This window comes from Microcaecilia unicolor, chromosome 4, assembly GCF_901765095.1.
Source record: "Microcaecilia unicolor chromosome 4, aMicUni1.1, whole genome shotgun sequence".
In the NCBI taxonomy this organism is placed as follows: domain Eukaryota; kingdom Metazoa; phylum Chordata; class Amphibia; order Gymnophiona; family Siphonopidae; genus Microcaecilia; species Microcaecilia unicolor.
In genome coordinates, this window is record NC_044034.1 from 120,151,031 (window position 1) to 120,170,532 (window position 19,502).

Genomic DNA, 19,502 nt, shown 5'->3' on the forward strand with positions numbered 1-19,502 from the left:
ACATAAAAGCCATGCTGACTCGGTCTCAGTAATCCATGTCCTCGGATGTGCTCTGTAATTTTGTTTTTAATAATAGCCTCTACCATTTTCCCCGGCACTGACGTCAGACTCACCGGTCTATAATTTCCCGGATCTCCCCTGGAGCCTTTTTAAAAAATGGGTGTTACATTGGCCACCCTCCAATCTTCCGGTACCACGCTCGATTTTAAGGATAATTTGGGAGCAATATCTCGCTTAGCCCACAAGGACCAGTTCCATTCCCCACATCAAGAGTTCAGGAACCTGGAGTACAGCAGTGCGAAGCAGAGAAGGTGCTGCTATGAGTGGGGCCCAACCACTGAACCCTTGAATGGGTGTATCGAAGGTGGAGGTATCTCGGATGGAAGACAAGCAAGTTACCACACTAGTGGTGGCAACTCTAGAGATTCAGGGTGGGAAATTGGAAGTGGTTTTCCTGCCCCTTCCTCCCCCCCCCCCCCCCCCCCCGACCAAAGCTGCTTAGATAACGCTTGACTGAATTTGGATTGCCCTTGAAACCATCTAAAAGGTATATTGCTGGACTGTCTCCTACTGTGCAACAAAACTTATTTAAGTTCAAATGTTGGAGCAACTCTGAGCAGAATGCTAAGAAAATAGAAGATCTTTCTCGGCAATGTTTGCAGATGTCTCGGAATAGATGAATTTTTCAAAGGAAATTGGAGAGAATTTTGATAATTATATTCAGTATTTAAATTTAAAGCTTTGAACTTCTCTAAAGTTCTTGAATCTACGCCCAGGGAAATGTTTCAATGATTTCTGAAGGATTGTTTTTAAGTATTCTGACTCAACTTTCTATCTTTGCATAAGTTATATTATTCCTATGAGTTGTTGGATTTGGGAGAATGTTCAGAGATCCTTTAGAGGTTTCCTTGGATAGCTTGAATATATCAGTGATTATGGAAAGTTCCACAGAAGAGTTTGTTGAGTGATCTACCTTATTGATTTCCTTTGTCTTTCACAACAAGGAAGCCCTGTTGAGACTTTTTTTTTGTGTGCTACTGAGCGTATCTTTAAGGGTAATAAGATTAGTATTTTTCCTGAAGTATTTCTAAGCGGATTATAATAATAAAAATAAACTAGAGCATCTCTAGGAAGTACATATAAAGCAAAAAGAAGAGTTATTCAGGTGTATGTAACATAAACTTTCAAAATAAAGTCTTTTCCAGCCTCTGAAAAGTATGATAGTTTGAAATAGACTGTAAATCTCTGGGTAGGTCCTTCTATATTTTTTCTGCTTAATAGGAAGAGAAATTTGGAATGTTCTTAGATTTCTTCCCTTTGGGTGATGGAAATGGGGGGGGGGGGGGGGACAATTAACGTTACCGAACAGACTTGTCTAACCAGAATAAAGCATACATTAAAATTGTCCATAGTACCTAAAGACCAGAGGATGGCCAATGTAATGCCAATTTTGAAAAAGAGTTCCAAAAGTGATCCAAGAAATTATGGACCAGTAAGTTTGACATGAGTGCTGGGCAAAATGATGTAAATTATTTTATAAAGAATAAAATTACCAAACATATAGACAAACATGGTTTAGTGGGACAGAGTAGACATAGATTTAGCCAAGGGAAATCTTGCGTCACTGATTTGCTTCATTTCTTTGAAGGCATGAATAAACATGGATAAAGATGAGCCGGTTGATGTAGATTTTCAGAAAGCTTTTGGCAAAGTCCCTCATGGGAGACCACTGAGAGAATTAAAAAGCCATGAGATTGGAGGCAGTGTTCCTTTGTGATATGGGGAGGTTGTTAAAAGATAGAAAACAGAGGGTATAGTTAAATGATCATTTCTCTCAATGGGGGAAGATGAATAGTGGAATGCCACAGGGACTGGTGGTGTTTAACATATTTATAAATGATTTGGATTTACTAAGCAGGGTGGGTGATTCTTGGGGTAATAGGTTCGCCATACGACAAGTGCGACACTATGTGGCTTCTTTGCCGGGAGCAACCCTGAACATTCAACTAGGAGGCAAACTGCGAGAGTTTTTCAACCTTGGGGGCGAGGGGGAAGTTACTGTCTCCTGGCTCTGTAAGGCATTAATTAGATGGCAACCCCCCAAGGACTATGGGCCCCTGAAGCACGCATGGGGAAAGGAGCTGGGCATGGAGGTAATGTCTTGGGATATAACTAGGTCAGTGGCGCGTATACCCCTGTTGGTATCTGATGCTCGTTTGAGAGAATGTGCATACTGGTGTATCCATAGGGGTATATGGCTGCGACTCAATTAGCGCACTTGGGAAAGAATCGCAGCCCAGATTGCCTTAAGTGTGGAAAGAGTCCAGGTACGCTGTTGCATATGTTCTGGAGCTGCCCCATCCTGAAAAGATTTTGGACTAAGATTTGAGACTTCTGGGAAGAGCGATTGGGAATTCGAATTCTGGGGACAGTTGAACAATTAATTTTAGATCTCCCGGGGTCATTTAGAGGCCAGAATCGTTTTGAAGTGCTAATGCTCCGCAAGATGTGCTTACTGGCTAGGAAGTGTATTTTACAATATTGGACGGTTAAAGACCCTCCAGCATACTGGCATTGGAGGAACCAATTGCATTAGATGGTCTCCTGGGAGGCTGAAGAGATTAGGTTCTTGAAGAGAAAGAGAGTTACGTTTCTGGCCATCTGGGGGTCCCTACTTGCGTATCCTAAGCCCTAGAGGTCGAAGCTTACTTCTTAATGCAGGGTGAAGTTTGCAGGTTGTTTAGAGTATTCCTCATTGCCGTTGAGAGACATGTGGCTTTTCTTCTGTTGAAGTTTTAAGCTGAAACTTTAATTTTACAGCATGGCAGCAAGTTTTGGCCAGTGAAAATAGGAAAAATGTTGTTTTGTCTATAGAGCTGAAACTTTTGCAGAAAGGAACTGCTAAAGAAAGTGAACATTAAAGATGTTTTGAGCTGAGACCTTGCTTTTCCTGCCAGGGAATCATTTTTGATCTGAGACCGTGCTTTTGTAGCAAGCGAACCATGGTAAGATTGTTGTGCACAATGAATTTTATGCAGTACTGTATGTACACCTATTCTTTGTTCATTTAAATTTACAGCAGTTTATCCTCTCATTCTTAGATCTGGAGGGTTTCCAGTTTCATTTCTGTTGTATTGATTTCTGCTTCAAACTGTTATTGACTGGAGAAGACAAAGCTGTGAGATCTGCTTGGTTCACATTGTCTGGTGTAGAAGACAACTCTAGTGAAGCTGAACATGCAGCAGATAAATGATTCCTTTGCTGTGTACTGTATTTGTGCTCAAATTGCCTGCTATACAATGTTTTTCATTTTTTTTTTCATTGCTGATTAGTATTAATAAACATTTTAAAATTATATACCCTATGCCTGTTCTTTATGCGTAAATATGTTTTCCTTGCATTTTTTATGGGATTACCATTGTTTTCCATATTATCTGACTTTTCACTTCTCCAACAAAGGGTCAGTCCCGTTTACATTGGATAATTGAGACCCTACTGTATTAGGAAAGGGATACATAAAACAGAATATCGTAATGCCTCTGTAACGCTGCATATTGCAACTTCACTTGTGTTCAATTCTGGTTGGAATTAAATGGAATTAAAACATGCATGCAATAAACCCAAAGGAATCCTGTTTAGAAGAAATGGTTCTGCGGAGATTGGGTGGCGACGTCGGTAATTGGGAAACAAAACAGGAGCTGGGCAGACTTCTATGGTCTATGCCCTGATCGTGACTAAATAGATAGGGATGGGCTGGAGTGTAAATTTTAAGGGGCTTTGATGTTAGCTTCAGAGCTTAATGCAAGAACAGTGCTGGGCAGACTTCTGTGGTCTGTGCCCTGAGAAAGGCAAGGACAAATCAAACTCGGGTATACAAATAAAGTATTACATACCATGTAAATGAGTTTATCTTGTTGGGCAGACTGGATGGACTGTACAGGTCTTTATCTGCCGTCATTTACTACGTTACTATGGTTGAAGACATAAAAAAAGGGGGGGAGGGGGGAACATCCTTTGCACAAAGCAAAGGCAGCACACAACCAGCAAAGGAGACAACAAAAGTCCCAAAACAATGGTGTGGTGCAGGATTTTGAAGTATCAATGACTCAATGTGCAACTCTGGTTGCCATGTGTCAGATGTGGCAGAATTCGAAAAAATTCAAAGAAGGATGACCAAAATGGTTATAAGGAGATGGATCTCCTCTCATTTGAGGAAAGGCTTAAGAGGTTGGGTTTCTTCAGCTGGGAAAAGAGGCGGCTGGGGGAGGTGGGTTATGATGGAGGTCTACAAAATCCTGAGTAGAATAGAACAGGTAAAAGTGAATGGATTTTTTTCTCCTTTCAAGAACTACAAAGACTAGGGAACATTCTATGAAGTTATATTAATACTTTTAAAACCAATAGGAGAAAATATTTTTTTCACTGAATGAATATGTTCTGGAGGGGTTGTTAGAGAATGTGGTAACAGCAGTTAACATATCTGGGTTTAACAAATTTTGGGCCACGTTCTTGGAGGAAAAGTCCATAATAAGATAGTCATGGGTAGTATGGAATCTTGCTACTCGTTAGAATTGTGCCAGGTAGAAGCCACCAGTGCCCTGATGACATCACTGGAAGTCCTAAGCATGCATGGTTTTTAACTCATTGCATAGTCAGTGGTTTCCATGTACATATAATATCACGTTCATTGTTGATTTAATCTAGAATTGAGAATGAATGAGACTGTTGGGCAAAGCACTACTAGACATATGCAGTGCAGTACGCTGACAGCTTCCATGTAATATATGTGATAATTTTACTTTTGTGAATACTGTTTATGAAACTTGAGAAAGCATGATGTGTACTTAATGTTTGTTGTGGATACTTTATTTGATTCTGTTTGTATCTGCTCATGTGTAATTTTGAAAGAATTTGCTTTTCGTTTGAGTATTTTAAACTTTTTTTTTATACATTTACAGTGGGGGAAATAAGTATTTGATCCCTTGCTGATTTTGTAAGTTTGCCCACTGACAAAGACATGAGCAGCCCATAATTGAAGGGTAGGTTATTGGTAACAGTGAGAGATAGCACATCACAAATTAAATCCGGAAAATCACATTGTGGAAAGTATATGAATTTATTTGCATTCTGCAGAGGGAAATAAGTATTTATCCCTCTGGCAACAAGACCTAATACTTGGTGGCAAACCCTTGTTGGCAAGCACAGCGGTCAGACGTCTTCTGTAGTTGATGATGAGGTTTGCACACATGTCAGGAGGAATTTTGGTCCACTCCTCTTTGCAGATCATCTCTAAATCATTAAGAGTTCTGGGCTGTCGCTTGGCAACTCGCAGCTTCAGCTCCCTCCATAAGTTTTCAATGGGATTAAGGTCTGGTGACTGGCTAGGCCACTCCATGACCCTAATGTGCTTCTTCCTGAGCCACTCCTTTGTTGCCTTGGCTGTATGTTTTGGGTCATTGTCGTGCTGGAAGACCCAGCCACGACCCATTTTAAGGCCCTGGCGGAGGGAAGGAGGTGTCACTCAGAATTGTACGGTACATGGCCCCATCCATTCTCCCATTGATGCGGTGAAGTAGTCCTGTGCCCTTAGCAGAGAAACACCCCCAAAACATAACATTTCCACCTCCATGCTTGACAGTGGGGACGGTGTTCTTGGGTCATAGGCAGCATTTCTCTTCCTCCAAACACGGCGAGTTGAGTTCATGCCAAAGAGCTCAATTTTTGTCTCATCTGACCACAGCACCTTCTCCCAATCACTCTCGGCATCATCCAGGTGTTCACTGGCAAACTTCAGACGGGCCGTCACATGTGCCTTCCGGAGCAGGGGGACCTTGCGGGCACTGCAGGATTGCAATCCGTTATGTCGTAATGTGTTACCAATGGTTTTCGTGGTGACAGTGGTCCCAGCTGCCTTGAGATCATTGACAAGTTCCCCCCTTGTAGTTGTAGGCTGATTTCTAACCTTCCTCATGATCAAGGATACCCCACGAGGTGAGATTTTGCGTGGAGCCCCAGATCTTTGTCGATTGACAGTCATTTTGTACTTCTTCCATTTTCTTACTATGGCACCAACAGTTGTCTCCTTCTCGCCCAGCGTCTTACTGATGGTTTTGTAGCCCATTCCAGCCTTGTGCAGGTGTATGATCTTGTCCCTGACATCCTTAGACAGCTCCTTGCTCTTGGCCATTTTGTAGAGGTTAGAGTCTGACTGATTCACTGAGTCTGTGGACAGGTGTCTTTCATACAGGTGACCATTGCCGACAGCTGTCTGTCATGCAGGTAACGAGTTGATTTGGAGCATCTACCTGGTCTGTAGGGGCCAGATCTCTTACTGGTTGGTGGGGGATCAAATACTTATTTCCCTCTGCAGAATGCAAATAAATTCATATACTTTCCACAATGTGATTTTCCGGATTTAATTTGTGATGTGCTATCTCTCACTGTTACCAATAACCTACCCTTCAATTATGGGCTGCTCATGTCTTTGTCAGTGGGCAAACTTACAAAATCAGCAAGGGATCAAATACTTATTTCCCCCACTGTATGTTCTATTTGGATTCTGTTTTGCATGTATCTGCTGATATGTAATGTCTATAGAATCTGCTTTTTATTTTAGTTTTTTTTTTAACATATTTGTTTTTATCTTTATTCTCAAGTGTTATATGATTGTTTAACGCTTTTTATTTAGACCCCTGATGCAGGCGCTCCACCGAAACAGGGACACTGTCAGGTCGCCCAATAAAAATCATTATGTTTCCAACCGACTCTTGAAGGCCCATTGTACTACTTTTGACAAAATAATTTAGAACAGCTGGGGCTTCCACTGATACCTTGCGGATTGTTTTGTATTTTCAGGTGACAACAGTCGCGTACAATCACTAAGAAAGTAGATAAAATAAATACCTTTTAATATGAAGCTAACAGAGTACATAGCTGCATTGCTTCTGGTTACAGGTAGAGAATCTTCATTGCAAGCTCTAGCCTCCAGTGCACCAGAATGGGGCATGAAGGCATGTCATGAAGAGATGCCTAGACTGCAGAAACCGGGAGGCTAAGCCCCCCACAGTGTCCAGAGATGGAACAATGGAGGAAAAAAACAGAAAGAAAAGGAAAAAACAAAAAAGCTCCTAGAAAAGACTACTAATGTACCAGTGCATAGTGCAATTATACTCTTGCTTTGCCTGGCTCAAACAGGGCAGATCTGGCCAGGGTGACCAATCAGGACGTGTATACGTATACAGAACGGAATACTTCTCTTTCTCGGTTACTAACTGATGAGGGAGGTGAAAGCTCCTTAGTGAAACCATTAGAAAAGTACTGAAGCAGTGTAAATAGCGCATGTCAAATAAGAAAAACAGGCAAAGGCCAAAAGTAAAAGATTAAATGAAGGCCTTGGATACTCAAGGAACCTTGTGAACCCAATTTCCAGTAGCAGAAGCAAATCTTCCCCCCCCCCCCCCCTTTCTGCAACACCAGGCATATCCTTGCAACCTGCGTTCCTCTATCCAATGTGTTTCTCCAAGCCTTTCTCTTGGCACAAACCCCTTTCCCCCCTGAATCACTTGGTGCTATTTGGATACCTGGGACTAGACAGGTATCTATATATGCTGGGCGGCTCTGTTCCGCCTCGTAATGCCTGTGAACTGCCCCTACCCATGTTATCCAGCTAGTGCGGATGTTTTCTTTTTTTTTTTTTTTCTTTTAACCACACTGGGTGGTTAAGTTGCTGTAGTCATTAGTGCGATTCCAAACTAAAGTCTACCGTGGAGTAAAACCTGAACTAACTGCTTAATGCAGCTTAGCAAAATAGCCTCTTTATTAATAATAGTGAATTTAACATTTCTGTGCATTAAAACAAACCCATTCATTTTTGACAACTATCTTTCTCTTCTTAGCTAACAAGGAGACAAAATGTTAGGTATGCTTAGAGAAACAGATTGAACCATAGAAAGTAAAGTAGATTTAATTAATTTAGATTTTTTTGGGGGGGGGTCTGTAATTTGGGAATTTTTAGTGTTCATTATGTGGTAACTTTTTCCATTTGTTATTGTTTATCACTTGTTTTGCTTCAACTGATTAGCTACTTTTTTGTTTGCTATTAAAGGTGCCAACTATTTTGAATTCTCTTCAGAGGAGTATTCAAGCAGTTTTGGTGGGAAAAATTCAGATTCAGGACTGGTTCAGTAATGGGATTAAGAAAGCAGCCTTGATGCAAAAATGGACGTTGAAGGAAATTCCTATAGATGACTATGAGCAGTGCTTGCTTCAAAGTGATGGCTTCTTCCTCTATCTCTTATGCAAAGATGGCCTTTACAAAATTGGCTCTGGATACAGTGGAACAGTGAGGGTAAAGTACCTGCTTAAGGATTTATGTAGCTTGTATTATCCCTTTTCTGTGGGAATAAATAGTCTTTATCAGCATTTTTGTTGCTGTATCAACTCTTTGAATTTTAATGTGATAATTTGTAAGTCACCTCAAACCTTATGAATGGGTGGAAATAAGTAGTCACTGCTCTGCAGAGAGATGACATTCTAAGAAAACTTTCATTGATTTTTTACAGGGACACATATACAATTCTACATCCCGCATCAAAAGCAGAACGGAAAAGAAACCTTGGTTAGGTTACGCACAGGTAGGAGAATACGGCTTATTGAGTTTCTGGTACTATTTGGAAAAGTTAAAAAAAAATAAAAAAACCACAGCATCAATATATTAATATATTATGATTTGTTTTATGTGTAACAGGGCTATTTATTATATCGAGATGTCAGCAATCACAGTATGACAGCTGTAAGGATAAATCCTGAGACATTGGAGCAAGATGGGTTAGTTACATTATCAGGTATGTGAGTGGAAGAAGACTGGTCGAAAGTATTGTATTTTCTTATGTAACTGAAGTCCACAGACTTGTGAGATTAAGAGCCAGATTAAATCTGGGATAAAAGTTCTAGAAAAGCTGCGATTTGATTTGATTTTCCTTTTTTTTTTTTTTTTTGGCCAAAGGTATAGCTTCCTGCAACATCATGAATGCAAAATGTTTTTGAAAAGGCTCTGTGGGATTTTGCTCCAGAAGTGCTAACTTTAAGAACCAGGCAAAATTCCTGACTTGCTTTGTATATTTATTTATTTGCTGCATTTGTATCCCACATTTTCCTACACATTTGCAGGCTCAATGTGGCTTACATTATGCCACAATGGCTTTTATAATTCTTTATTTGGTTTATTCCTTATTGTCCCGGCCCAGCATGATTGGTGGGTTATGCATACCTTCCAGCAGGCCCTGGGAGTTGCAGCTCGCCGAGCTTTGTGGCTCAGAGGTTGGGTTGCGGATGCAGCATCCAAAGCTAAGTTGTGTTCTCTTCCCTTTAAGGGTTCCATGCTCTTTGGGGAGGAGCTGGATAAGTTGGTGCGTGGGCTTGGGGACGCTAAAGTTTTGCGGCTTCCGGAGATGCGTTTTAAGTCCATGGCCCGGGGAAATCCTTCGTGGGGTCGTTTTAGGGACTCCCGCCGGTATAGACCGGGCAGGTCGAGTGGAGCCCCCAGGGGTCGTTTTTTCAGCGGACCCAGTCCTTTTGAGGAGGGCGCCGTGGGGGGCATGACTCTGCAGGGGGTTCTGGAGCTATTCGCAATGAGGGTACGGGGGTCCAGCCTCTGGTACGGATCGGTGCACGGTTGCGGCAGTTTTACCAGAGGTAGGCCCAAATCATGTCAGACCAGTGGGTCCTAGAGGTGGTACACAACGGTTATGCTCTCGAGTTCGATCACCCTCTGGCAGATTTGTTTCTCGCGTCCCCGTGTCACACTCGGCTCAAAGTGGGGGAGATTCAGGATACTCTCTTACGTCTCTTCCGTCTGGGGGTGGTAGTGCCTGTGCCTCGTTGGGAACAGGGAATGGGGTGCTATTCCATTTACTTTGTGGTACCAAAAAAGGAGGGCTCCTTTCATCCCAATTTGGATCTCAAGAGGGTCATTGGAGCCCTAAAAGTTCCCTCTTTCTGTATGGAGACCTTGCGCTCGGTAATAGTCTCAGTTCGGCAAGGGGAGTTTCTGACATCCTTGGATCTGACGGAAGCGTACTTACACTTCTCCAAGGACAAGCAGGCTGCTTGTTCTCACATGTGGGTTGGTGTCCCAGGAAATGGCAAATTTTTCTACAGCAAAATTTAAAAAGTTGCAAGAGTGTTCTAGGTGTGAACTGTGCACACCGCACATGCGTGGACGACTTCCCGCCCGTTGCGTGAGCGTTCCTGCTCAGTTTTTTCTTCTCCGCGGTGTGGTGAAGAGGTTTTTCCCTGTTCACTTCACTGGCCCAGGAAGAGAGTCTTGACGATTCTTTTTATATTTTCTTCTTTTCTTGTATCGTTATTTGTTCTTCTTTAAAAAAAAAAAAAACGGTATTTTTTTTTTTAGTTTTTTGGCACTTTCTAAGTTTTCTTTCTTTTCGATGCGGCTGGCCTTTTCCCCTTTTGTGCCCTTTACTTTTTTGGCACGATCGCGTCGTTTAATTTCGCCGAAGCCGTTTTTCCTTCCTTGTCATCGAAGACACCCAGCGGCTTCAAATGTTGTACTCTGTGCAACCGGACCATCTCTGATACCAATACCCATGCTTGGTGTATCCAGTGCCTTGGGCCCGACCATAGCCCAGTCACTTGCAGTCTGTGTCTTCACATGAAGAAATGGACCCAAGCATCTTGAGAAGCCCAACGAGAGAAGCTTTTTGGGGCTCGGTCCGGTCCTTCGACATCGACTTAGGTACCAAGGTCGGCATCGACATCGAGGGACGCATCAACGTCAGGAGAGAAGGTAATGGCTGCGGAACGACCAATTCGTGCTGGGAGCAGTGAGGCATCGAGTAGGTTTCCACCTGTCTCGATTCCTCCTGTTATGCAGGCCCTCCGGGACCGACCTTCGTTGGACCCGGCCCTGAGGAGACGTGGATTCCATGTCTTCCTCATTGGTACCAAGGAGTGTCTGACGGGCGTCGAGCGAAGGCTGAGAAGCACAGTCATTGTTCTCCTTCGACACACGGTGCCGAGAGCACCGGTGCGTCGAGGGATTTGGCACCCGAGAAGCGTAGGCGCAGAGAGCATCGCTCTCCCTCTATTCAGGAGGTGCCGATGCGTCGGTCTAGCAGCCCGGTGCCTGCTCCTGAGCTTTGACAGATTCTGCCACCGGCTCCTTTACCGACCCTGCAGCCTTATCCGATGGCTGCTCTCGACAAGCGCATCAGGGCCCTGCTTCCAGAGCTTCTGGAAGGGTTGCTGCACCAGTCTGCTTCGGTGTTGGGGATGCTTGCTCCTTTCGTATTGTCTGCTGCAGTGGCATCTGGCCCTTCGCCTGTGGTGAGGTCCTTGACCTCGGTGCTGCCTGCCACCCAGGTTGATTCCCCTTCGACATCGGTGGAGGAAGCTTCTCTGGAGTCCAGGCGAGCGTCGACTTCTCGGCACCGCCATCGAGGACGTTGCTTCTCGGCGTCGAGGCAGGCTCAGTTTCGGACTGCTCTGAGGGATGTCTTGTCTGATACTGAAGATGAGCGTTTGTGGGAGGAAGAGGAGGATCCAAGGTACTTTTCTTCTGTCGAGTCCTTTGGGATTCCTTCTGAACCTTCCCCTCCACTAGAAAGACTTTCTTCACCAGAGAGTCTATCCTTCATCTTCTTTGTCCGGGAAATGTCTGAGGCTATTCCCTTCCCTATGGAGGTTGAGGATGAGCCAAGGGCTGAGATGCTCGAGGTCCTGGATTATCCTTCTCCGCCTAGAGATGCTGCAACGGCTTCTTTGCATAATGTATTGAAGGAAGTCCTAATGCGAAATTGGTCGTTCCCTCTGTCTAATCCCGTGATCCCGAAAGAGACTGAATCCCAATATCGGATCCATGGGGAGCCTGGATTGATGAAGTCTCAGCTACCTCACAATTCCATGGTGGTGGACTCCGCTCTCAAAAGAGCCAAGAGTACTAGGGATTATGCCTCGGTGCCCCCAGGCAGAGAATCTAGAACCTTGGACTCTTTTGGGACGAAGGTGTATCAGGCCACTATGCTCGTTGCCAAAATCCAAACATACCAGCTCTTCACGAGCATCCACTTGTGGAACTCGGTGAGGTAACTGTCCAGCTTGGTTGATGCACTCCCTCCGGAGCAGGCTCAGCCTTTTCGCCAAGTGGTCAGGCAGCAGAAGGCGTGTCGAAAATTCATGGCCAGGGGTATGTTCAACACTTTTGATGCAGCATCCAGGATCGTTGCCCAAGGTATAGTGATGCGCAGATTCTCATGGTTGTGTGTCTGTGACCTGGATCGTTCTGTCCAGCAGCGGATGGCGGATGTTCCTTGCCAGGGGGATATTTTATAAGCACCCTTAATTATGTTTCTTAACAATATATGTAATCCATTGCCTCTGTATTTGTTTTTTTGCATTTTTATGTATCCCAGACATTTGAGTTTGTTTAAAATTGGTATTAATGGTTAATTATAATTGCAAAAAGCTGAGATTTTTTTCCCAGCAGCTAAATTTTAGTCATTACCTTAGGTTGGCCTGTCCCTACCACCTTGAATGTTAATCATGAATGGCTATTCAGGGCTGTCCTAATGCAGCAAACATTAATGCTGCCAGAATGGTACATTTATATGGATAGGACCATTTATCAGTAACTGAGCTGTGTGTGTGTTTCCCCCCCCCCCCCCCCCCCCCAAATGTGTTTGTAAATTATCCAGAATGATACAGCTAGAAGTACCTTAAGTGTCAGAGTAAACTTGCTTCATAGCATGAATAAATTAACAGGTTTAAAATAAGAGAAATTTATTTCTAGATGAGAAAAATTATATTATTTTCCTCCTACCCTTTTCTACACAGATTGCCAGACTGAAGGGCAGAACATTCTTTTTACAGACGGCGAGTACATCAATCAGATTGCTGCTTCTAACGATGTAAGTATTCAACATAATGGATAAGACTATAGGTTTTTTTTTCCCTTGGATGAAAATTCAAAAATACGCCTTCGCTTATAAATAAAATCCAGATTCTTTTTCCTGACCTGTTACTGGAGTGTGATTGAAAAAGATGTCATATCCCCTGATATCCTTTACTAACATGCATGCCTATGTTCTGATATTAACAGCTTTTAAGATCTGTTTGCCTTGGTTATTTTTCTGTGATATCCTTGCTTGCTGCTTTTGGGAGCAATTTTGAGAGATGGGCTAGATGAAGGCTCATCAGATGGAAGTATTTCGCTGTAAAAATTTGTTCTGGGCTGGCCAAGTGGCAGTGTTTCCATGCCAGGCTGTAAAGGACCTAGGTTGCATTGTTAGGACGGAGTTTCTGTTCTCCAGAGCTGAAAATGTTGCTGAGATAGTGTTCTTTAGAGGATAAAAGACAGTATGCCCTCACAAACGGGTGATGTCATCCTGTGGAGCTTGTAAAGTTCTTTAGCTTTGCAAGTTTGAAGAACCTTGACGTCAGTCATGCATGCACAGCATTTCTTGTGCTTTGAGGTCTCTTGGGACACTTCATTTCTAGGGGTACTAGATTTCAATGGGTCTGGTTACAGGCCACTGATGCATGTCAGTGGTTTTTGAGGTGGTGGTGGACGGGAAGATAGTGTATCAACTTGATGTACAACTGGCTTGGTTCAGCATTCATACTGGTGACAACTGGCATCTTGCAGAGGGATGTTTTATTTATAAAAACTTGTGCGCTGCATTTCTGGCATGAAGTCAGCCAAAGTGGTTTACAACATAAGTTGAGATACATTAATTATCAGCAGAATAAAAATACCCCAAAAAACAACAAATGACTTGACTGACAAACATTAAAATTAAGTACAAATCTAGAGATCATTTTAAATTACCAGAAGAGAACACCATCTACTGCTTAATATTGTAACCTCCATTGCTTGTTATGCCCATGGTCTGTCTGGAAGCTTTCACTAATACTGAAGCATCAAAAAGCTTCGGTCACAGTCAAGTAGTCCAAATGGTCATATCAAATGTATCAATGGAGCAGGTTTGCTCAAGGTATTATTCAGTATTGAGGTGTAGATGCCATCAAGTAAGTGGAATCCTCAGTGAGGTCTTGACTACTAGCCATGCATGCAATTAGACCTCCTGTAGAGCAGTTTTTCTGAAACTTGAGTTTGAGGAATTGTGGCATTCACGCTACCAATATAGAGAGCTCTTTGAAGAGGGTCTATTCTCCTCCACATGAGAATGTAAGGTAACCCATGCTGAGTCAAAGGTCCACCAAGCCCAGCATCTGGCATAGTACACACTTTGGATGGCCAAAGAACTTTGGCCTTCTATTTGGAGCAGACTAAAGCCTTTAAGAAGTTTACAGTTTCTTGTTTTGATCCCAGTAAGCTTGGATTTGGCATTGCCACCTACATCTTCCTTAATTATCTAGCAAATTGCATCTCTTATGCTTATGTCCAAGCAGATGTAAACCTGTATGGCAGGAGTTCTCAAACCAGTCCTTGAGACATACCAAGCCAGTCAGATTTTCAGATACGCACCATGAATATGCATGATACAAATACTCCTACAATGGTGACCGTGAATGCAAATTTATCTTATGCATACTAATTATGGCTGTCTTGAAAAGACCGGTTTGGTATCCTTAGGATTGGATTGAGAACCCTTACTGTGAGCCATGGCAGTATTCGTAGTCCACTTAAGATTGCTTCAGTGGAGGAGATTGCAAGTCCATGAAATGGGCTTAAGGCCATACATTCACATCACATTGTTAGGAAAGGGATGGATTCCCGCCACTAGGCAGTCTACCTAGGGCAGCAACATTTGGGGCGGAGGTGTAGATAAGAGGATATAATCTCTTTCCCCGCAAGCACTGTTATCTCCCTACGTCTTTCTGGCCATTGCAAAAGCGCTCAGTGCTGGCATGGAACTTTTTAGTAGAGGCCTATGCTTAAGTGCTGCGGCATCCTGCCCTCTGCAGTGCACTTCCTGTCGGGGAGAGGGCAGGACACAGCTGTGCTTGAACATGGACCTCAACTAAAAATTCCCATTCCAGTATTGAGTGCTCCAGTCCCCGGTATGTTTTCTTAATTTTCAGGTTGCCTTTGTTTAGAAAGTAAACACTTAAAATGGGCATGTTACTACTACTACTTGACATTTCTAAAGCGCTACTAGGGTTATGCAGCGCTGTACAATTTGACATAGAAGGACAGTCCCTGCTCAAAGGAGCTTACAATCTAAAGGACAAATGTACAGTCAGTCAAATAGGGGCAGTCTAGATTTCCTGAAAGGTATAAAGGTTAGGTGCCGAAAGCAACATTGAAGAGGTGGGCTTTGAGCAAGGATTTGAAGATGGGTAGGGAGGGGGCTTGGCGTAAAGGCTCAGGAAGTTTATTCCAAGCATAGGGTGAGGCGAGGCAGAATGAGCGGAGCCTGGAGTTGGCGGTGGTGGAGAAGAGTACCGAGAGGAGGGATTTGTCCTGTGAGCGGAGGTTATGGGCGGGAACGTAAGGGGAAATGAGGGTAGAGAGGTAATGAGGGGCTGCAGACTGAGTGCATTTGTAGGTAAGAAGGAGAAGCTTGAACTGTATGCGGTATCTGATCGGAAGCCAGTGAAGTGACCTGAGGAGAGGGGTGATATGAGTATATCAGTTCAGGCGGAATATAAGACGTGCAGCAGAGTTCTGAACAGATTGAAGGGGTGGATAGATGGCTAAGTGGGAGGCCAGTAAGGAGTAGGTTGCAGTAGTCAAGGCGAGAGGTAATGAGAGCGTGGACGAGAGTACCGGTGGTGTGCTCAGAGAGGAAAGGGCAAATTTTGCTGATGTTAAAGAGAAAGAAGCGACAGGTCTTGGCTATCTGCTGGATATGCGCAGAGAGGGAGGAGTCGAAGATGACTCCGAGGTTGCGGGCAGATGAAACGGGGAGGATGAGGGTGCCATCAACTGAGATAGAGAGTGGAGGAAGAGAAGTGGGTTTTGGTGGAAAGACGATAAGCTCGGTCTTGGACATGTTCAGTTTCAGGTGGCGGTTGGACATCCATGCAGCAATTTTGGATAAGCAGGCCGATACCTTGGCCTGGGTCACCGCGGTGATGTCTGGTGTGGAGAGATATAGCTGGGTGTCATCAGCATAAAGATGATACTGGAAACCATGAGATGAGATCAGTGAGCCCAGGGAAGAGGTGTAGATTGAAAAAAGAAGGGGTCCAAGGACAGATCCCTGGGGAACTCCAACAGAGAGTGGGATGGGGGTGGAGGAAGATCCATGAGAGTGTACTCTGAAGGTGCGGTGGGAGAGAGAGGAGGAGAACCAGGAGAGGACAGAAGCCTGGAACCCAAATGAGGACAGTGTGGCAAGAAGTAAATCATGATTGACAGTATCAAAAGCAGCGGATAGATCAAGGAGGATGAGAATGGAGTAGTGGCCTCTGGATTTGGCAAGGAACAGGTCATTATAGACTTTAGAGAGTGCCGTTTCTGTCGAGTGTAGAGGGCGAAAACCGGATTGAAGCGGATCGAGGATGGCATGAGAGGAGAGAAAATCAAGGCAGCGGCTGTGAACAGCACGCTCAAGTATTTTGGAGAGGAAGGGTAGGAGGGAGATGGGGCGGTAGTTGGAGGGACTGGTAGGGTCAAGTGATGTTTTTTTGAGGAGAGGTGTGACTACGGCGTGCTTGAAGGTGTCAGGGACAGTTGCAGTGGAGAGAGAGAGGTTGAGGATATGACAGATGGAGGGGGTGACAGTATGAGAGATGGTTTTATGTAAGTTGGTGGGGATGGGATCAGAGGAACAAGTGGTGCATTTCGAGGAGGAAAGAAGGCGGGCAGTTTCCTCCTCGGTGATATCAGGAAAGGAGGAGAAAGAGGCCTGGGTTGGTTGGTTGAGGGAGAGGGTTGAAGGGTGAAGAGGAAGAGGTGCCTTGGTAGTGAACTCAAGGTTGATCTTTTGCACCTTGTCGCGGAAGTAGTCAGCCAGTGATTGAGGTGAGAGTGAGGGGGGGGGGGGGGGTGGGAGCGGAGGGCACTTTGAGGAGGGAGTTAAGGGTGGCGAAGAGACGACGAGGGTTGGTGCTGAGAGAATTGGTCAATTGGGTGTAATAGTCCTGTTTGGCAAGGAATAGGGAGGACTGGAAGGAGGATAGCATGAATTTGTAATGAAGGAAATCTGAATGGGTACGAGATTTCCTCCACAGGCGTTCAGCAGATCGGGCGCAGGAGCGAAGGTAACGGATGCAAGGGGTCAGCCAGGGCTGAGGATTAGTACATCTTGTGGGACGGGAGACGGATGGTGCAAGGGTGTCCAGAGCAGAGGAGAGAGTGGCATTGTAAGTGAAGACAGCCTTGTTGACAGACTCGGAGGACATGATGGAAGGGAGGAGATTAGAGATAATGGAGGATAAGGTGGGAGAGTCGACAGCCTGGAGATTCCTGGAAGTAGTGGTTAGTGTTGGGTGGGACTGCGGGGGAGGGTGATGAAGTGTGAGGGTGATCAGGTGATGATCAGAGGGAGGAAGAGCTGAGGCGCAGAAATTGGAGGGTGAGCAGGTAGAGGAGAGGACGAGGTCAAGACAATGGCCGTCTCGGTGAGTAGGGGTGGTGGAGCATAGCTGGAGGTTGAAGGAGGATGCTAGAGTGAGGAACTGAGAAGCGTGAGAGTTGGATTGGTCATCAACGTGTATGTTAAAAACCTCTGTCTCATTTTACAATCTATTTTAAGGTAATCCTCTCTGTGGCATGTGCTGTTTTGCTTGTCCTGTGAGAAAACAGTTACTTATCTTTAGCTGGTCCTCTTTGTGAAAAGAAGTGTATAGGCCCTCCCATAACCTTCCGCCTCCCCTTGGAGGTATGTTCCATTGTAAACTACATAGAGGACAGAGCCAACTCAGTGAAACGTCTTCATTAGAAGTGCTGCATTTGCGTGGTTCAAGTTAAATGTCTTCAAAACTGTAAAGCTAGGGGAGCTTTCTTACACTGGCCTTTGTCTGATGATTCCCATTAGTGAAGATTTCTGTTCTGTCTGCAGCGAAAACCTGCTTATGGGTAAGTAACTTGATTTTCATGATAATGGAGGACGGTAGATATGAGATCCAAGTCATTTCACAACTGTAACATCTAGTGGTCAGATACAGATTGCATTGTACTAGGTTCCAGAGGGAGTCGAAGTCTGTGGCTGCTTACCAAGACTGTATGTAAACCACTTTGGTTATAACCACAGAAAGGTGGTACATCAAGTCCTATGCCCTTTCCCTTTATTGACTTAAATATGAGGAAGGGAGGGCAGTTTTTTAAACTAGTGGTAGTAGGGAATGAAGTCTTATGGCACTTGTAGGCCAGTAGAGGCTGGTTTTGATTGAGCTGAAAGCCCAAAGAAGAAGGAAGAAAATGCTGAGTCCCGAAAAGTAAATTCTCCTTTCACAAATTCCATTGTATCTAGTAGATTAATTTTCCTATTTGTAGTAGCAGTTATGTTTCTTGAAGGCTTGCTTTAGAAGTTCAGAAACAGTGTGCTTCTATAAACTAAACTAATCCATTTTGTGTAAAGAGTTTGTTCTTTTATTGATGACTGCTTCATTTTATGCTTTAAATGTTTTTTCAGTCTTTGACTTCCTTTGGATTACGAAACCCATACTTACTACTAAGATAAAGAATTAGACTACTTAATACTTTTAGTTTTCTTATGCTATCACACATGAAATGTAACAACTGATTAGCACTGAAGACCTTTATCAAAATACTTAAACACATATTTTTGTTTTAGGATGGCTTTGTAGTGCGAATCTTTTCTACCAGTACTGAGCCAGTACTACAGCAAGAACTACAGCTGAAGCTGGCCAGGAAATGCTTGCATGCCTGTGGTATCTCACTGTTTGATCTGGAAAAAGACTTGCACATTATAAGTAAGACCAGATTTACATTTCATGTTTAGTTACTTTTTCAGGTGTTGGATGCTCAGTTCACCCTTCTACATTATTTAAAAAATTAGTTTGCTTACAATTATTATGGTGATGATGAAACTATACAGATTGAGGAAAACATTTTAAACTGTTTTCCTGCATGTAAACCATATTATGCACACAGAAAACGGGCCTTATAAAATTGTGCAGGTGTATACGCATGTGTTGGCAAGGGTACATTTACTTTTACATAGACCATGCATAGGCATCCCCTTGGGTGTAGTTCAGGTTGAGCAAGGGCAGAGTTGTGATGCATGTATGTGTTTTATAAAATACACTTGTACACACAGATTTACACTTTCGGAGCTGGTGTAAATTTGTGCGCTTTTGGGAGTGAGGAGCCTGTTTTATAAAGGCATATAAGCATCCTTATCTACTATAATAAAACTCACCCTCAACGTTCTGAGGACACTGACGTCAGTGAAGCCAAGCCCTGACTTCCTTCAAAAAGGTTCGAAGGTTCGTGGTGGTGAAGTCACCAAAATCGCTCCGGGCCCCACCCTCGAGGGCGGAGCAATGGCAGAACAATGAAGGGGTTGGCAGGGAGGCGGGGGTGGGAAATCGCTCCGGGCCCCGCCCTCGCG

At 43.9% G+C, this 19,502-nt stretch overlaps 1 protein-coding gene across 1 annotated transcript in view; it reads left to right on the top strand.

Moving 5' to 3' along the window:
* MYCBP2 (MYC binding protein 2) overlaps positions 1 to 19,502 on the top strand; it is a 937,772-nt gene that overhangs the window by 125,618 nt on the left and 792,652 nt on the right. Inside the window, 5 exon segments of the mRNA XM_030200587.1 lie at positions 8,105 to 8,347; positions 8,562 to 8,633; positions 8,747 to 8,843; positions 12,850 to 12,923; positions 18,723 to 18,861. Coding sequence (XP_030056447.1) covers positions 8,105 to 8,347; positions 8,562 to 8,633; positions 8,747 to 8,843; positions 12,850 to 12,923; positions 18,723 to 18,861 — 625 coding nt within the window.